At 36.1% G+C, this 17,834-nt stretch overlaps 1 protein-coding gene across 1 annotated transcript in view; it reads right to left on the minus strand.

The window, feature by feature from the left end:
* Positions 1–16,118, minus strand: part of LOC140165760 (uncharacterized) — a 193,124-nt gene extending 177,006 nt beyond the window's left edge. Inside the window, exons 1-2 of the mRNA XM_072189081.1 lie at positions 16,046–16,118; positions 10,542–11,678 (exon numbers count right to left, since the gene is read on the minus strand). Coding sequence (XP_072045182.1) covers positions 10,542–11,678; positions 16,046–16,081 — 1,173 coding nt within the window. The 5' untranslated portion in view covers positions 16,082–16,118. The remainder of the gene's footprint in view (positions 1–10,541; positions 11,679–16,045) is intronic.
* Positions 16,119–17,834: the final 1,716 nt, after the last annotated feature.

Genomic DNA, 17,834 nt, shown 5'->3' on the forward strand with positions numbered 1-17,834 from the left:
GTTCAGGTTGTCAACCAACCAATGAACTAGACAGCGGCGTAGCTGGGATTTTTTCCAGGGGGGGGGGGGGCAAACCTGTATGGGGCAGGGGCCCAAACAAAGGTTTATTGATAATAATCGTATGGTATTGCATATCGTATGGATTCCAATATCTCTTTTCTCTCCTCTCCTCTCTCTTTCCTCTCTCTCCTCCTTTTCCTCTTTTTCCGGATTCCTTGCACTAGGGGCGGGGCCCAAATAGGCCCCCCGATCGCCCTGCCCCCGGCAGCTACGCCACTGCAACTAGAGGGGATACAACACCAGATAAAACACGCATTGCTGGATATTACTTCAGCAATTCACACAAGTGAATTATTCATAGGAGTGTGAATTATTCACACAGGGAGTGTGATACGTGAATTTCAAATGCAGCTACCTTAATGGGATCTCTTCCATATAGGAGGTTCATGAATTTGAGCCCAATGTCCCCCCTCAAGTTCAAGTTTTATTTGTTTTCATCTCAATTCACAAAAAGTTATACAATTGGAAATGCAAGATAAGAAATACTTAATGATAATTACTTATAGAAATAGGGGAGAGCGGGGAGTGTTCGCCCTATTTTTTTCTGACCCGCCTAGCGATGTCAATTTTAAGGTTGGGGATGACCTGATTAGCCCATGTGAAAGCCCTATGTCTTAGCTATATACGACCACAATCCCAGAACTATAGGCCTTACAATAGCAACAGGATAGAGCAAACAAAAAAGTTTTTCAAAGTGGCGAACTTGCCCCATATTGGGGCAGGTTCGCCCATATGGTGGGGTAAGTTGACCCTAATCACAAAAAGGGTTTAAACATTGTGTAACAATAACATATCCAATGCAAACATTTAGCAAGAGGGCATTTATTCTCTTCTGGGGAATCACTAAATTTGTTGCAGGGGTCCAAAGTGAGTTTAAACGTATCATGTTTACAACTTCGGGGGGATTATGGATTAGGACATAAACGGTGGTATGAGTAATACTGATACCACATAACTTTAAAAAACATGCTTTTCAGTAGTTTTACCTTGTTTAATGGTATAATTATCAATATTTTGCATAATACGCTAATGGGGCATGTCCGCCTCCAGTTTGGGGTAAGTCCGCCCGGGAAGATATGGGGCGAACATGCCCCATCCTCAAAGGGCTTAACGTGCTTGTGCACATTTTTGTATTTTCTTCAGGGTATGCAAAATACAAATCGAATAAGGAGTGTATAACTGCATTAAATCTTTTACAAATCCCATATGTTCCAAATACAGATTTCCATTAAAACCATCTGTATTTATGTATCAATGATGATACAACATTATTAATGCAAGAAAAAATTACGTTTTGGTGTAATTTTTTTGTTTTGGCTGCAGTTCGTCGAACACGTCCCTTTATGTCGCGTAGCTAATATGAGAAGTTTATAATGACCTATGTCACCTAATTTTGCCATCATCAAATTCCCCGAAAGCCGTAGTGCTGAGAAACAAGGGGTGGGCGAACCTACCCCTAGGGCGAACACTCCCCGCTCTCCCCTACAATATAAGAACATGAGAAGTGAAGAGATGTGGATGCCGCAAAGACGCAGAGCGTGAAGCTTGTGGCACCCAATCTGAACAAGATGGAAATTTAACTTAGGGAACAAACCAAAAGATCGATGGCGCCCTTTAAACGTAACTGGTTTCGCTTTCTCAGCCGACCCCCCCTGCCAGAAACGTAATAATGAAATGTTGAAAATTTTGACATAGGCCTAATAATAATAATGACACCCTTTTGTAGACAGATGTTTTTGTACAAACGTAATCGAGCAATTTTACCCCCTCCCCCCTAAACGAAACCAGTTTCGTTTACTAGGACGTCATCGATCTTTTGGTTTGTTCCCTTACGCTACAATATTAATATGTACTACAATGATGAAATCATGTGGCCGAAATAAGAATAAATGGAATTTAATTGAACGGATTCATTAAATCCCTCCTTCACATTGCTTGAGTAGGGGTAAAGTCAAGGTCAAGTTCAATTAGCTGACTCTACTCAGGTAAATATAACCATAACCCTCCCCACACGGGTGTCGACTGCAGACGACAAGTTTCAAATTTTGCTTTAAAAATTTTAAAAATTCAGAAATGTGAATTGTCATGACCACAATTGGAATCAACATGAATGCATTTAAGTGAGTACAAATAAGCTTAGTATTGGTTCAGTGGTTAAGATAGCTCTTAATATTTTGAGAAAATATCTCAAAACTTAGATTCTTTATGTTGAAGCCTATGGCTAGCACACGGAGCATTAATGATGAAGCTAACTGTCACTAATTACCCAATACAGAGGAAACTTGTTAATTGTGGCTATTTTAAGTCTCCGATTAAGGCCAACAGACTAAACATAACATGCTTACATCTATTTTAAGCTCTAGTTCATTAGCAATGTGTTAAAATATGTATAGGCCTACCAATAAAATATCTCTCTAATTTAAGCAGTGGCGGTGGAAGCATTACAATTTGATGAATTTAGGGGGCTCAGGAGACGAGCATATTTATTTCTGGGCCTGCTTGATGTTATTTGTGTGCTGCACACAAAATAATTTCAATTCAGATCACTTTAGGCCCAAGGTGTGTTTGGCTATTTTGTGGACCTGTGCACAAAATATTGCAATTTAACTCTATATTTAGGCCCAAGACATGTGTTTTTCATACTTAAAAGGCAAATGTACCAGGCAATTATTGCTTTACATTTTCTTTTGTTATGATTTTTAAAGGGGAACATCCCCCCTTCCAAAAATGTAGGGGGGATTTTCCCCCCGCATACCTCGCTTCCGCCGCCTATGAATTTAAGATCAGTGAGCTTAGCTGGATACATCTGGATTTTGGTAGAAGCATATTTTCCTAAAATCACAAATTAAATGTTACTCTGAGGACATAAAAAGACATGCATAATGTAAAGCGCAGAGATGCCACTGAGGTCTTAATAAAAAAAACCAAGAAATCAAATAATGATAGATAAATTAAGGACTCTGGTGGGGCCTCTGGTGGGTCAAGGGCCAAGGGGTAACGATGGACTGAAGCTGGTGGGTTTTAGGCTCTAAAATCATCAATTTCAGACACTTATTTTGGGACATAATCAAGGGCATATTGACCCTCGGAAGATTCGTCCTGAATATCATATCATGTCATAGCAGATGGTGCAATTAGGATTATTAAAACAAAATCATAATTTTTTCTATGTTTTCTATTTGGAGAAGCTCTAGGATTTTCATAGTTATTTTGAAAAAAAAGTTAAAGCAATTATGAAAAATTTACAATTTGTTACCTTTAGTGTGTAAAAGTATAATTTGTGTTTACCTCATTCCTCTATCATACAGTAAAATGCACTGGGTTTTCTACAATGTAGTTTAGCACACCACAGATCCTGAAGATCTGCGAGCACACTAAAGATAACAATTGTAAAATTTTCATAATCTTGTGAACTTTTTTTTCTAAATTAACTATGAAGATCCGAGATTTTCAAAATGGTAAACAAAATTGTAAAAAAACTGAAATTTTGGTCAAATTTACACAAAAAAAACCTGGAATTTCCGTATAAATATGGAAAATCTCTGAAAGAAAAACCAATAACACTCTATCCTTGAATCATTGGACAATACATTAGAGTAGTTGTAAGATTAAAAATTAGGTTAAATTATTTTCTTTTTTTAATTCTGAATACGTGGAATGTCCTGATATCTAATAGGAATTTTCATTTTTTGAAATTTGCATTATAATACAAATTTTATGACAAATTATTAGAATTTGATATTTAAATTTTTTTTGATATTTAACAGTCCTCAAATACAAAGTAAATCTAAGGATATGTACATTTCTTTCCCCAAAAGACCTAATTTCTTCAATATGAAAGGTCAAAATTTTCAATTGATCATCGGCTTTTATCCCAGCTACATACACATTTAGTATTATACAGTATCATTAGATTTATATTATATTTATAAAGTTTACTTTGAGGACTGTTAAATATCAATTTATCAATACCCCACCCCTTAACAACATGATATGAGAAAAATATTTACTTTAATCAAAATCTACATTTAAAACCAGAAACATGGATGATGTTTGACAGAGGCTGCCAATTGGAACATCCTCTTTCAAGAGTCAGACAAATTAAGACTAGAGATCGAGAAAGTGTCGCTATAATTGCACAGCATACTTCGCATATGTTGATGTCACTAATTTCCTAATTTATATAAGAATACTTATTCCCAGTTCTGAAAATTATTCAGCAAATTAATTGAGAGGAAGTTTATTTTTTTGCTGCATCATGTCATGTGTGAAACAGAAAAAAACCATGTATATGAAAATAGTAGTAATACTTGAAGCTAGCTCTGTGGATATTACTTGCAGTGGCGACCAGGGATTTTTTTCGGAGGACATTCATTGGGGTGGCAAATTCAACAAATTTTACACAAAATAGACTTTAACATTTTGTTATATTTTCTCAAAATATCAAGAGCTATCTCAAGAACCACTAAACTAATACTAGGCTTGTTTGTACTCATTTTAATGCATTTCACATGCTTATTCCAAATATGGTCATGAAATTTACAATTCTGAAATATTTGAATTGAAAAAAATTGAACTTGTAGTCTGCAGCAGACATGCACCCTTGTGGAGAGAGTTAACACAATTTTAATTAAAAAAAGACTATTAATAGATTAATTAGAATGACAATTATATGACAAATAAAACTAATGACAATGGAGGCAACGCCAGTTTACCTTTTTAGGGACATTTTAATAATATAATAATAATAATAATAAATATGAAGATGAAAATGGATGTTAACTCCACAAAAACATGACAGAATGTTGTGAAAGCTGAGCAAAATCACAACCAAATTTGTGTTATTTTATCAGTGCAGTTTCTCAGCAGCAAGTTCCCAGAAAACACAAAATGTTTTTAATAGGTTTTATTTACACTCTAGCACTCGCATGCTTACACTGATTTTGATATGAAATTGGATCGATTGAACCCATATTTAATGGTCGAGCTTTGAGTTTTAAAATATTGGACAAGATGCAATCGAGTCCAATAATTTAAAACTCAGACCAATAAATATTGGGCGTAAAGCATCCAATTTCATCATTATTATGTTTTGGATCCAATATATTTACACACCTGGATTCCTCAAAACAGTAATGTTTGCAATAAGATTGAAACTGTTCAGATCAGACCAAATTTTAACCCCGGTTTTTGCCTTACATATTGTTGATACACGGACTGACTGACACACACACATAGACTGACTGCCTGACATACAACTCCATAAGGTCTTTTTCATTTGGATGACCTAAATATATATTTTAATTTTCAATGAATTTGATCCGAACAAATATAAATGATTGAGGTCGGCCCGGGAGGTCGGTCAGCTTGATGTGTTATGAACATCCGGATGATCCTGTACGCCATGTACGTACAGTGTTATGAACATTCACCTAAATATTGGATCATGGGATACATTGTTTTATTAAAAATCTAATAAAGATATTGTCACAAACTGAATACAGCCCCTAATGCCTTGATTTTTGCAAGGTATGTGTTTGGCTCCTACATGTACATTATCATGTCAAAATCAGAATTTTGAAAAAAACCATTAATTTGTGTGATATTTGAAGATTTTGTTCAATCAAATTATAGTTCCCTTAAAGACCCATTCAGTGATCCCAGCTCAAGTGTAAAAAAATTTAAATTGTTTATAAATTGCTTAAAAGTGAAGGGTAAGTCATTCAAATTGTCATTTGGTATTTTTGAAATGACAAATTTGGCAAAAAATGAAGAAAACAGCAGTACTGACAAAGTTGAAGTCCCAATCAAATACACATAGCACAGTGTATTTTACCCATACGAAAAATCATTCCGTATGGACCGTACCGTGCATGCACAGATCACAGACAGTGACGCAATCAACCAATCAGCAGTTGGAAAATCGTTAACCCAATGACGCCATCGCTGCATTTTCATTGATAAAATTCAGAATCGTTCAAAAACACGAGTTTTTAATTGCAAATATTTATTTTTTGTTATTATGAATGTCACTATCTCAAATTAACATTGTGTATTATCGTAGCGTTGAATGCGCTGAAGCTTGTGAGGCGGATCTGTTGCAAATTAGGCGGATCTTTTGTTTTTGCGACATTAAAATCCATCTTCGCATGGCCGGGTGTGTGTGTGTGTGTGGAACGGGTTCAGCTATGCACGCGCTGCATGCATAGACACTAGTACTGCTGACTGAGTGTACCAATCGTAGCAGGGTGTAAAATATACAACAAAGTCCATGTTTAATCTACGTTATGGGGTAAATATAAGCATTTGAATAGTTTAACAATAATTTGAATCTGAAAAATAAATGAACATGGAAGTTCATGAGTGATTTTACAACATATTTGACTGTTGGATAAATATGGGTGCTGCAGCTTTGGAGCTAAGGCAATATGGCGCATTACTTTGAAGTTGGTAATGGGTAAATTACACTGTGCATTAATTTAGATACTGTCAATATCTAAATTACAGATTCGTGTAAAATGTCTTATTTTGTCTGAAATACACGGCTTTCAGCTGAATCACTCGTAGGCTATGTTAGCACATCTATGACAATAACAAAGGTACCAAAATCTGAATTTTGATGATTTTTACGATCGTTCGGATGAGCAAATCACTGAATGGGCCTTTAATTACAGTGTTGATATTAAACAAGTAATTTCAGTGATTAAATTATGATGCACTCCAAATGTGCATGTAATTTTATTCCAATTTCCTTATAATTTCCTTCAAAAGTTACATGTCATCAATTGAAGGGTGAAAATATAAGGATTTAAACAAAAACATAAAATAGACACATTTTATATAAAGAGGCAATACATTGAGCATATCATTGTCACTCAGATGGCATTTAGATATTTAAGTTATGTTTTATAGTCGCTTAGGCAGCTTTTCCACGGGGGGCTTTTGTTGGTGACCTATTATGTGGGTGCCTGAGTACAGCTGTAGCCAAGGGGAGTGTGGGTGCACCCCCTCCCAAAATAATATAAATGTACACTTTTTTTCTGTAAAATCATTGAAAATCAGCCCTTTCGGTAAAATATTAAAATCGGCCAGTTTTTAAAGGAAAATTCTTAAAAGTTCCACTTTTGAGCCTGCCACACCCCAAAATAGAAATAAATGTATTGTTGTTATCACCAATCAATATTAATTCGTCAACTTATATACCAATATGTCAAATTTTTGGAAAAATGATTCAAAATTGACATATAGCCTACAGCACATGATACGCCTATATGTTGAATTCATATCCAAAACAGTCACACAGCCATGATATACCGAAATAGTGCATGGCGTATGACACATACACACAACAGTGGCATATGTCAATGATACGTCGCTATGTCATGCAAACATGGAAAATTGTACACCATTTTCTCATTGAGTGTGAGATACACCAAACCGAATAGGTGTAATGATCTTCTCCCTGGCATTAAATTCTAAACACATTCCTAAAAGTATGTGAAAGGTATTCTATATTTCTGCAGGCTTCCCTATATTAAAATAGCTTTGAATCCTTAATTGTCAAACCACATGGTTTTGTGATAAATTATAACCCCCATTGTTTGTTTGTTTGTTTTAAATGCCCGGCCCCCAACTCAACACAAAAGTTGACAACCATGAGAGTTACCAAATCTTTCAAAGGCCCCCTTGCTTTGCAATGATTTTTCATCAAATTTACCCCCCTTTTTCATGCAAAATCAAGGACAAAATTTGGGCAAAAACAACCCCTTTTTTGTGGTTTTCAATGACCAGAATTTCAAACATCCCTTTTCAATGATTAGAATTTTTAAACACCCTTATCAATGACACTAAATATTGACATAAAATTTCTGGATTTTCTCAAGTTATCAAAATTTCGCAGACAGTGCAAATTAAATACCCCTATTTTACTGATTTCACTGTCAAATTTCACGGACAGTGCAAATTAAATACCCCCTATTTTGTCAATTTCGCGGTCCTTGCTACTGGTAAAAAAATAACCCCTTTTCCGCGCAATTTGGTAACTCTCATGGTTGTCAACTTTTGTGTTGAGTTGGGGCCGGGTTTAAATGATCTTCCCATTGGAACTCAACAATGAAAACCCCCACCCCATCCTCGTTCGTGGTCTAAGCCAAGCTGGCACAAAAAGCCAGTTTCTACAAACCCTTCAGGAAATGTCATTTCGTAACACTTTGCGTCTTGCCAATCCATTTTGAACAGTACAATATTTGCTCTAGCCTTTCGGTAACGAGAAAGGACAAATTGAATTCAGTGTCTAATACCACTGACTACCCAGCAAACACAAAACGTTTTTCGACATCATTCGCAAAAGGTTATAAAAGGTTGTCAGAAAACGTTTAAATGTCGGGTCATATAACGGGTACATTAATGGTATAAAACGTTTTTATAACATTAAAAAACATTTGTTCGTAATTTACTGCACAGCAAACACAAATGTTTTACCGAAAACATTTAAATGTCGGGTTATATAAATGGTATAAAAACGTTTTAATAACATTCCAAAAACATTTTTGAAAACTTGGTGCAAATCATTCTAAACAGAATGTTATTTTGGGGTTGAAAAATATTTTGCAAAAATGTTTGCCCAAAATATTTACAATAACGTTTTTAAAATGTTTTCATGACCTTTATATAACCCTAAATTTAAATGTTATTAAAAGGTTTTGAAAAAAACATTTTAAGATCATTTCTGTGTTTGCCTGGTGCAAATATTTTAACATAATGTTATTTAAGTGTTGACAAAATATTTGGCCAAAAATGTTTTCAAAAATAGTTTACAATGACATTTCGAAAACATTTAAAAATATTGTTGTAGTGTGTTTTCATACAAAACGCTTTTAAAACGATTTCATGACCTTTATATAACCCGACATTTTAATGTTATTAAAACGTTTTACCTAAACCAAAACCCAAAATATAACTTATTTAAAACGTTTTAAAAACGTGTTTGTGTTTGCTGGGTAAGGCATAGTTGGTCACATGGAGATTAAACAACAACTATGTGTGGACATCTGTCACAAAATTGAATGTTGTAATTAGGGGGCTGGCATTTTCTTCAGAAGGGGGGGGGCCCAAAAATACAGGGGGGTCATAGAATTTTCAGACCCAAAATGGGGGGTTATCATTTTTAAACACCCAAAATAGGGGGGTTATAGAATTATTAAGGGCTGGTGACTCAAAATTTTCAGGGTTCAGGGTTGGTAATTTCACATGCTCCAGATCAGTGTTTAGGTTGTGAAATTTGAGGGCCTGCTTGAGGATGACAACACATGAAAGTATCCGTAAAAGTATATCACTCCAAAGGTGTCATAAATGCCATGAAAATACACAGATAACACATTTCTAGCTAAAACAGACTGTCCACATGCAATTCAATATATGACTTTTAATGAACAATGGTGATATTATCCTAAAGCCAAGAATTTTCCGCGTTGCGGAAATTCCGCGAAAATCACAGAATTCGGAGGTAAAGCGGAAAACGCATTTCTGAGAAAAAATAAAAAAAATAATCAAAAATGACCTAGAAAAAGGAAAAAAATACAATTGAAAAGAAATAAATAAAATACTAAATGAAATGGGTCTTCAAAATTCATCAAAATAAAGTAAAATCCGTCATAAATTTACCGTACAACGCCACATTGCAGCCATGATACCCAATTACCCATCCCAACTTTGCAAATCGCAATGATCGTCACAAGATTCTTGTGAAATTTTATTATGTCAGAAATGTGCTAAAATTACAAAGCGGAGAAAAGCGGAATTTAGCATTTGTAAAGCAGAAAATTCTTGGCTTTATATTATCCTTTTAATATTTGGATTGATGGGTTACACATTATTGTGTATCATCTCCAGGATTGTTGTCTCATAGAGTGCACTGTCAATTAATCATCCGCTGTATCTTGTCTTTATTATATCATAGACCCTGAAACATATGATTCCTTGAAATGATTCCAAACATGGTACATGACAGCCTTGGCGAAAATAAATTGGTGTCAGCAATAGCATGGTTAAGAAACAAAGTACATGTAGCCCCAATCTTCCTGTTTGCTACATAATAAATGTGTGTCAAAATCTTTTGCACCATTTTGCTCTGCACCCCCCCTTGGTCCCCCCTGGTAGATTCTTGAACACACTGGGCAAAAGAAAATTGGGGTCAACAATTCACAACTTCCATCGGGAAAAAATATTTCTGTCAGTACATTAACAAGTTTGTGCCCCCCCAGTTCCAAAAACCTGGCTACCCCACTGCTGAGTATCCTTCAAGTTGAAAAGTTTGAACCTGCAAAGAAACAAGATATATCATCGCACCAATGGGGTCTAGTTATCTCCTTTCTGTTTAGGAAAAAAAAAAGTCTGTCTCAGCATAGATTATCAAAAACAGCCACCCTTTCTGCATGCTTCTACTAACTCAGTTAATATTGCCCCCATAACCATCCACTCACCTTTGTTTTGATCAAATCTGTACTCAATCTCTCTGTGATCTTCTTTTCCTCCTCCAGATCATTCTGTAAATCCATCACCTCCCTCTCCGCTAGCTTAAACAACTGTTCTGCCATCAGACGTTGACTCTGCTCAAACCTGAGCAGATCTCTTAGACGAAGAGTATCATCTGAAATATACATCATATCTCCACAGGAGCAGCAAGATTTTACTTCTAACATAGTTTGGGTTGTGACATCTGCATAAGAATTGTGTAGGTCTCTAGGATTCACCTGTACCTCCCTTTCATGTACCACAAATTTGCTATAATGGTTGAAAGCTTTCCGCGATTTAGCAACAGGTCTATTATTATGTTTCTTTGGTAGATCTGGAGAGTCTGCAGAACTAATAGAATCCTCATATGTTTTGATATCTACCATTGATGAATCTGTACGACTACTGCTAGTGGTAGACGTTGACATTTGTTTCTTCAATGTGGATTGTGCATAAGGTTTATAGCCATAATTACTATGTGATGCAGCAATGGCTGCTGGCCATTCAGCATAATCCCCTGAATCACTGAATGTATCTCTTGGTATTGACCAGTACTCCCCTTCATCATCGCAATCAAATCCAAGAGATTGATGTTGAACTTGGTCAGCTTCCGCATAAGTTGATACGGCCGGTATACAAGGCAAAGAACTTTGTGTTTTCAAATTGCTTTTAAATCCCAGATTGTCAAAGCGAAAATCATCTGGATCTTGGTAGTCTGGATCACCAGGTCTTCCATCTTGCATAGTTTCTGCTCTTCGCTTTACAATGTGTGTAAAATCATTTCGTGCTGGAGCCGATTCATGCCGATGTATAGCACGGTTACCTTTATCCACTCGTGAGTGCTGTGATCTCAATATTTCCGCATATTTCTTCTTGCGTAACAGTAACAATTCTTCTTCCCTATTGAGGGCCAGATTTACTGGTGATGAATCGGCATTGTTATTCTTCTTATCACTACTACTTCTTGTTGTCTTTGGAGGCAGTATAGGTACATCTTCCTCATCCGCTTCCTGTTCCCTTGGTACCTCATCATATATGTGCATTTGAGCAGCCATGGCTGGGTCCGATTGCCTATCATACTCAGCCGACGTCATTTTGATCAACTCCTAAAATTAAACAATCAGAAAATTGTATAAATCCTCAAATACAGAGCTTGAAGCAATAGACCTCAACACCAGTTGTCATTATTATTGAACAAATGTTACCACTATTTCAATATATCTTTCTAGATCCTGTGTATATGTCTATCAGTATCTGAAGAGTATGTTTCCTTTCTTGTTAGCTCTTGTTCTCATCAAAAATGTTGATTAATCCCACTTGTGTTGGCTCCACACGGTGCAAAGAAGCAGAGCTGTTCTCAAACAGATCTTAGCCGTTTGCTTTAAAATATCTCAACCAGCATGAGTATGTATGTAAACCACAAGTCTTTCTTTCGATATAAACTCACATAAACGGTTTCCTGTCAAACTTGTAAACAGTAGAGAGTGATTAAGCCTTGTGATTGGCACAACAGATTCTAAACTTGCGAGTCAAAGTCAATTGAGATGACGTACCTCATGCCATAGTGTGGCACACTGTAAAGCAAACCCCCCTTTTTGCCTTTTCCTTTGCAGCCAGCATGGGCCGGCATGCATGCGATCCGTGCAGTGCATATAGCCTGTGTTATGATCTAGAGTGAAGTCAGCGCCAGGGGTGCATGGCTAAAAAGTGAGTATTAGGATTGCGAGTTATTCCAGTGCTAATGCTAGTAATGTTCATCAAAAATACAATTCAACAAAGCAATATTGTAACATTTGCTGAGGAGAACACCCTCAATTTGTTTCCAAATTCTGATTTTTATATTTTTTGATATTTTTAATAAAATCACAGAATAAAACTTGTGTATGGCCATTCAAAACTTCCTGGTTATACATGTTGATAGAGGTACTACGTAAAGCAAAACTACAGACTTGACATTTATGGAATATTTCTTCACAAATTGCAAAGACTCGTCTGGAAGGGGTCTGCATAAACCGCACAGGCTATATATTAATTGGGGTGTGTCCGGAGATGGTGTCAAATAATACTTTGATAGAAAATGTGCTTTCCATGAGTTAACAATATGGTTCTCATAATGCAGTGCATTCGCCTCGGGATTTGCCTAAAATAGCGGATTAAAAAGAGCCTGAATTTGAGCTTTTGGGGGACATAATATTTTGGACTTTATGCAACAATGTTCTATTATTATCAAATTTATTGGGGTTTGAGGCGATATTTTGTAAACTTCATCAGTAATTGGCATTCTTCGGAGCTGAAATGCACTTGCAATGTACCAATTTATTGCAAATGGGAGGAGCTTAAAATACGGCTCTTTAAAAAAAAGTGGTACATACTCAGAAAATTTGAATCCCCCTGGAGTCAAATGTTATGAACTTACAAAAACAACTCTGCGGATTACTGGTTGTCCAATGAACTCAGGCTGTTAATTTGTCTACAGGAGGTGGATGATGATATTTCATCATAAGAAAATTTTTCAAAGGGGGGTGGTACCCTCAAAGCCTATTTCCCGATCCCTAGCGTTCATTAAAAAGATAGTGCGAGCCGCAAGAGCTTCACTCGCTACGCTTTGCCTTCAATATTTTAACCAGTACTTTTTTGGTCCTGGTGACAACTCTGGACATGAAGGCTAAAAGAGGCATTTTTGGTTGGAAATTGAGTTCCTATAAATTATTGCGACCCAATCTGATCCACGCTGCTCAGTATGAAATTGTGTTACTACCATTACTAACTTGCTCAGTACATACAATTACTGATGTTGAATCCCCAGGTCTCTTTGGTAGCAAAGTTATGAACCTTTTATGATCATTTTCTTATGTTTTGTACTGTTTTTTCTCCTCACTTTTTGCCTAGGTTTTTTAGGCCTAATTATCCCAGCTAACCATGTTACTGTAATTAGCTTTGAATTCTGGGGAATTTTAAACTGGGATATTAAGAATAGGGGGCATGCTGAACTACATGGGTGTAAGATCTGCTAAAGAACTGCAAATAGGGTTTGCATCACATTGATAGCACCATAGGTGACTCCAAACCAGCAATATTAATTTTATTATTAACTTAGAGATTGGTATTCATTATTTACTTCCTCATAAATAACTTAAAATGTTTTTGTTTAGTTTGAACTTGACATCTAAAAGTATGAAAAGGAAGTGATTCAACAAACATGCAATTTTATGAAAATAAACATGCATTGAGCTTAGTCTCATATCATACTGCAAGAACACTGTCCTCTCTCTTTTGTCATTTCATTCACTTTGTTTGCAACCTGAATTTCAGAAAAATTCTCAAACCTTTACCTAATTTTAAGGTCAACATAGCCAGTGAATCAACAAGTCTGGGTTTATGCCAAGCAGTATGAAAAAAATCGCAGCAACGGGTTCAAAACCACTATAAAACGAGGCCAAAAGGAAATGTATAGCCAGGAATTATTTTGGGGAGTTGAGGCAAAGAGGTCGCTGCAAAATATGGATGGATTCTGGGTGTTTTTTTTTTGGTTTTGTGGAAAATTTTGGTCAATATTTTTAGGGTGGGGACATAGTTTTGGGAGCTTTTGTGTGTACAGTAATTCACTGGTTTTTTTTTAACTTGGTGGATTCTTTTTGAACAGATAAGATAAGGGGCTGTGCAATAGTTATCTGAGCCATGGGGAGGGTGAAATGGGGGCAAGCGTTTTTAGGCAAGCTGAAAAGGGGGAAGCAATTTTTGACAGACCAAGGGGGGTTGGGGTGGCAAACAATTTTTGGCACATATTCATGAGGCACCTTTTAAATAGAACACTCTAAAGACGCTTTGGAAAACAGTACGGTTTGTCTACCTCACAAACAATTTTCAGCAGTGAAGGCTCATATGTTCCCGATACTTGAATAAACAAAAGTAGCTTTAAAACTTTCAACGGAAACTAATGAAGGAAAATTTTCATTTACCTTGCAAATATTTTTTTCGATAACAATCTGTTATCATCCTCAGGCAGTTGTGACTGGCTCCCGGGGACTGGCTGATTGTCTTCTTCACACCTGGGTGGTTTAGGAACACCTTAAAGGAGTATTTCGTAGTGATGTGGTCGACATGCCTTATGTCGACATATATGTCGACGTCGGCATCGTATGCCGACATGTCGACATCAAAAAATCATGTCGACAAAAATTTTTTTTTTTTTTTTTTTTTTTTTAGTTTTCAAAAATATTTTTTGAAAATTAAAAAAAAAAAATTTTTTTTTTTTTTTTTTAAGAATTTTTTATGTCGACACACTGTCGACGTCGGTATATCTGAATTATATCGACATGTCGACAATAAAAACGGTGCCGACCACATCACTAGTATTTCGTGATCCTAGCATCCTCTTTTTATGACATTTTTCAGTACATATCCACGAAAAGAGCATATTCCCAAAATTTAAGTTGATTCCGATATTGAGTTTGCGAGTTATGCATGATTATGTGTATTACACTGCTCCATAGACAATACGTTGTAATTTCGTTTTGGTGCACCAGAACGAAATTCAAATTTCACGATATCTTTGCAAAACGAATTAATCTGCAAGAAATATTTTGTACATAATCATTTTGTAGCCAGAGGTTTCCAGTGATATAAAAATCTCAACTTTTTTTTGAGAAAAGTGGGGGATGAGGCTGTGGATCACGAAATGCCCCTTTAAGTCCACCGGGCACCGTATAGACCCTCCGAACATTAAGATCATCAAGGAGAACAAGACTCTGAACAGAAAGATCAAGGAGTCCATAGCAATTAAGAAAGAACCACAAGTCAAGTTAAACAGAGATAGGGGCCGAGATCTTCAGAAGATTTACAAAAGTCTTCTTCTAGAAACACCTAAACCACCCAGGTGTGAAGAAGACAATCAGCCAGTCACTACTGCCTGAGGATGATAACAGATCGTTACCGTAAATATTTTCCTTCATTAGTTTCTGTTGAAAGTTTTAAAACTACTTTCATTTAATTTGTTCTAGATTTTGTTCCAAAATCTTCAACATATTGTCACTTCTCGATCTCGCACATAGAACTGCAAGTCAGAATATTTTTGATCTCACACGCACATTTGATTGATAAAATACAGCTTTGATTGTGCTACAGTCCGCCCATCCAACCGGGAGAAGAGTGTTGTGAGAAACTTTGGAAGCAAAACTACGCAATCTCAGATTGGTTCATTTTTGACCTTTGACATTATCAGCATGGCTCTTACGGGGTACACCCCCAAATATTAAACCGGTTCACATTGAACTCAGAGTGGTCATATTTTGAGCTCTAAAAGTCGGGAAACCACCGAAAAACCTCATACCTGCTTTGTTCAGTTTCATCAGACTTATTCTTGAATTATGTAAGTCTGATATTAAATCCCCAGTTTAGAGTATCTGAAACATTTCTTTAATAAAATCATCTAGCCCTTACTCCATTGTTAACTCTCTCTAAAACATCAACTTACCATAAGTTTCCTCACTAATCTGAGAGTCTCTTGCATGTCTAGTTAACACTTTGTATTGGGAAGGGTGCATTTGCCTGTCATTAGCACAGTCAGGAAGTTGATGAGATTTAAACTGCATACACAGTTGCAAGCTTGCTAGATCTGTTAGGGGAATCAACTGTTCTAGCAATGTCATGTGTTCTATTCCCGGAAGTACTCAGTACAAATGACCATACGGGGGCGTGCATAAACATGGGTAGCATTTTCAGCCTTCTGGTATATCAATGACCCCTTTTTCAAAGCCTATTTTGGTATATGAATGGGTCCTTTTTTCAAAATTTTCTCAATTTTTTCGAAAACAGCCCAATTTTTCCTTAATCTAGCCAAAATTTTGAAAATTTTCCCAAAATTTTGAAAATTTTCCAAAAATTTTGGGAAAATTTGAAAAAACTAAGACAATTTTGGGTAAATTCGGCCGAAAATTTTGACTTTTGGTATATCAATGGGTCCAAATTTCTTGAAAAATTGGTATATTTATGGGTCTACTTCCAAAATCTCAGCGGCACGTCCCTACCAAAACCAAACTTGAGTACCCCGGTCTATTCCACAGTAGATCTGGTGTGGTTCCACATGATCCATGGATGCCTTCATACCTTACAAGGAGGAAGAGATTGATAAACATCATAAGTATGTCCATTGATTTAGCGCAATAATGTACGATCTTAAAATATCAAATTGGTCCATTTTTTTTACTATCCCGATTTTTTTTTGGCATATTTGTAATGTACATTGTGTTTGTAGGCCAACAGAGCAATTTTGACATGACTTTAATATATTTGATTTCAGCATTTTGGGTAAAAAATATAAAAAAATTAAAATTTGACAGAAATCGTATGTTATGGCTTTAAGTATTTAATGGACACAATCCAAACTTTTCCCCAAAAACTCTTATTGTATGTGATAATTGTAGGTGTTTGGTAACATGCCGCAAAATGCAACTATTTAAGCCACTGCCTCAAATCTAACCTCCCCCTCTCTGCTAAAAACATCAAAAACAGCTGACCATACCAGCAAATTACATGCAAAGTATCAACTTGTTTTAGTTTGTGTATTATTTTGTGTTTCTTTGCTTAGGCCTATTTGTTTCGTGTTTTTGTTTGTTTTCGTATTTTTTTTTGCTTTTGTTTGTTTTCCTTACCAAAGAATGGATTTTTTTTAATGAGTATTCATATGGGTAGCATTGCTTTGTATCGGTATGTGGCTGAATATGGGGTTCTGTACTCCTGTCATGTCTGGACTAGCTCTGGTACTTTGTACATGTATTTACTGCTTTGACCAGCTACTTTTCCTGGCACTTCTGTGCTACTTGCAAGATCTTTACATGGTTATCTGAAGAACATCTACTGTCATAGCTGGTCATGGTACCCTCCCCCTCAAATGCCAATCCTAATAAAAAGATCCACTTTTTTTTCCTTGTAAAAAAATTGAAATTCAGCCATCTTTTGAAAGGAAAAGTTCACATTTCTTGGTAAAAACATTGAAATTTCACATTTTTTTTGGAAGGAAAAGTTCTCAAAAGGTCCATCCAAAATAAATCCTGGCTACAGGCCTAAGAGAAACAGCACCTTCTTTGGCTTATAAGGACCCTTCTTTTCCCAGTCAGTTCTACACAAAACCATACAGTTCTTGAATAATGAGTGATCCTTCATAATATATTTCTCTGTCGATCAACTTGCACGAAATTGCATGTTAAGACTCTATGCATAAGTATTCTCTACACACTGGACAAAAAATGCAAAATTAGGTCTTC

The sequence above is a fragment of the Amphiura filiformis genome, chromosome 12, assembly GCF_039555335.1.
Source record: "Amphiura filiformis chromosome 12, Afil_fr2py, whole genome shotgun sequence".
Classification (NCBI taxonomy): domain Eukaryota; kingdom Metazoa; phylum Echinodermata; class Ophiuroidea; order Amphilepidida; family Amphiuridae; genus Amphiura; species Amphiura filiformis.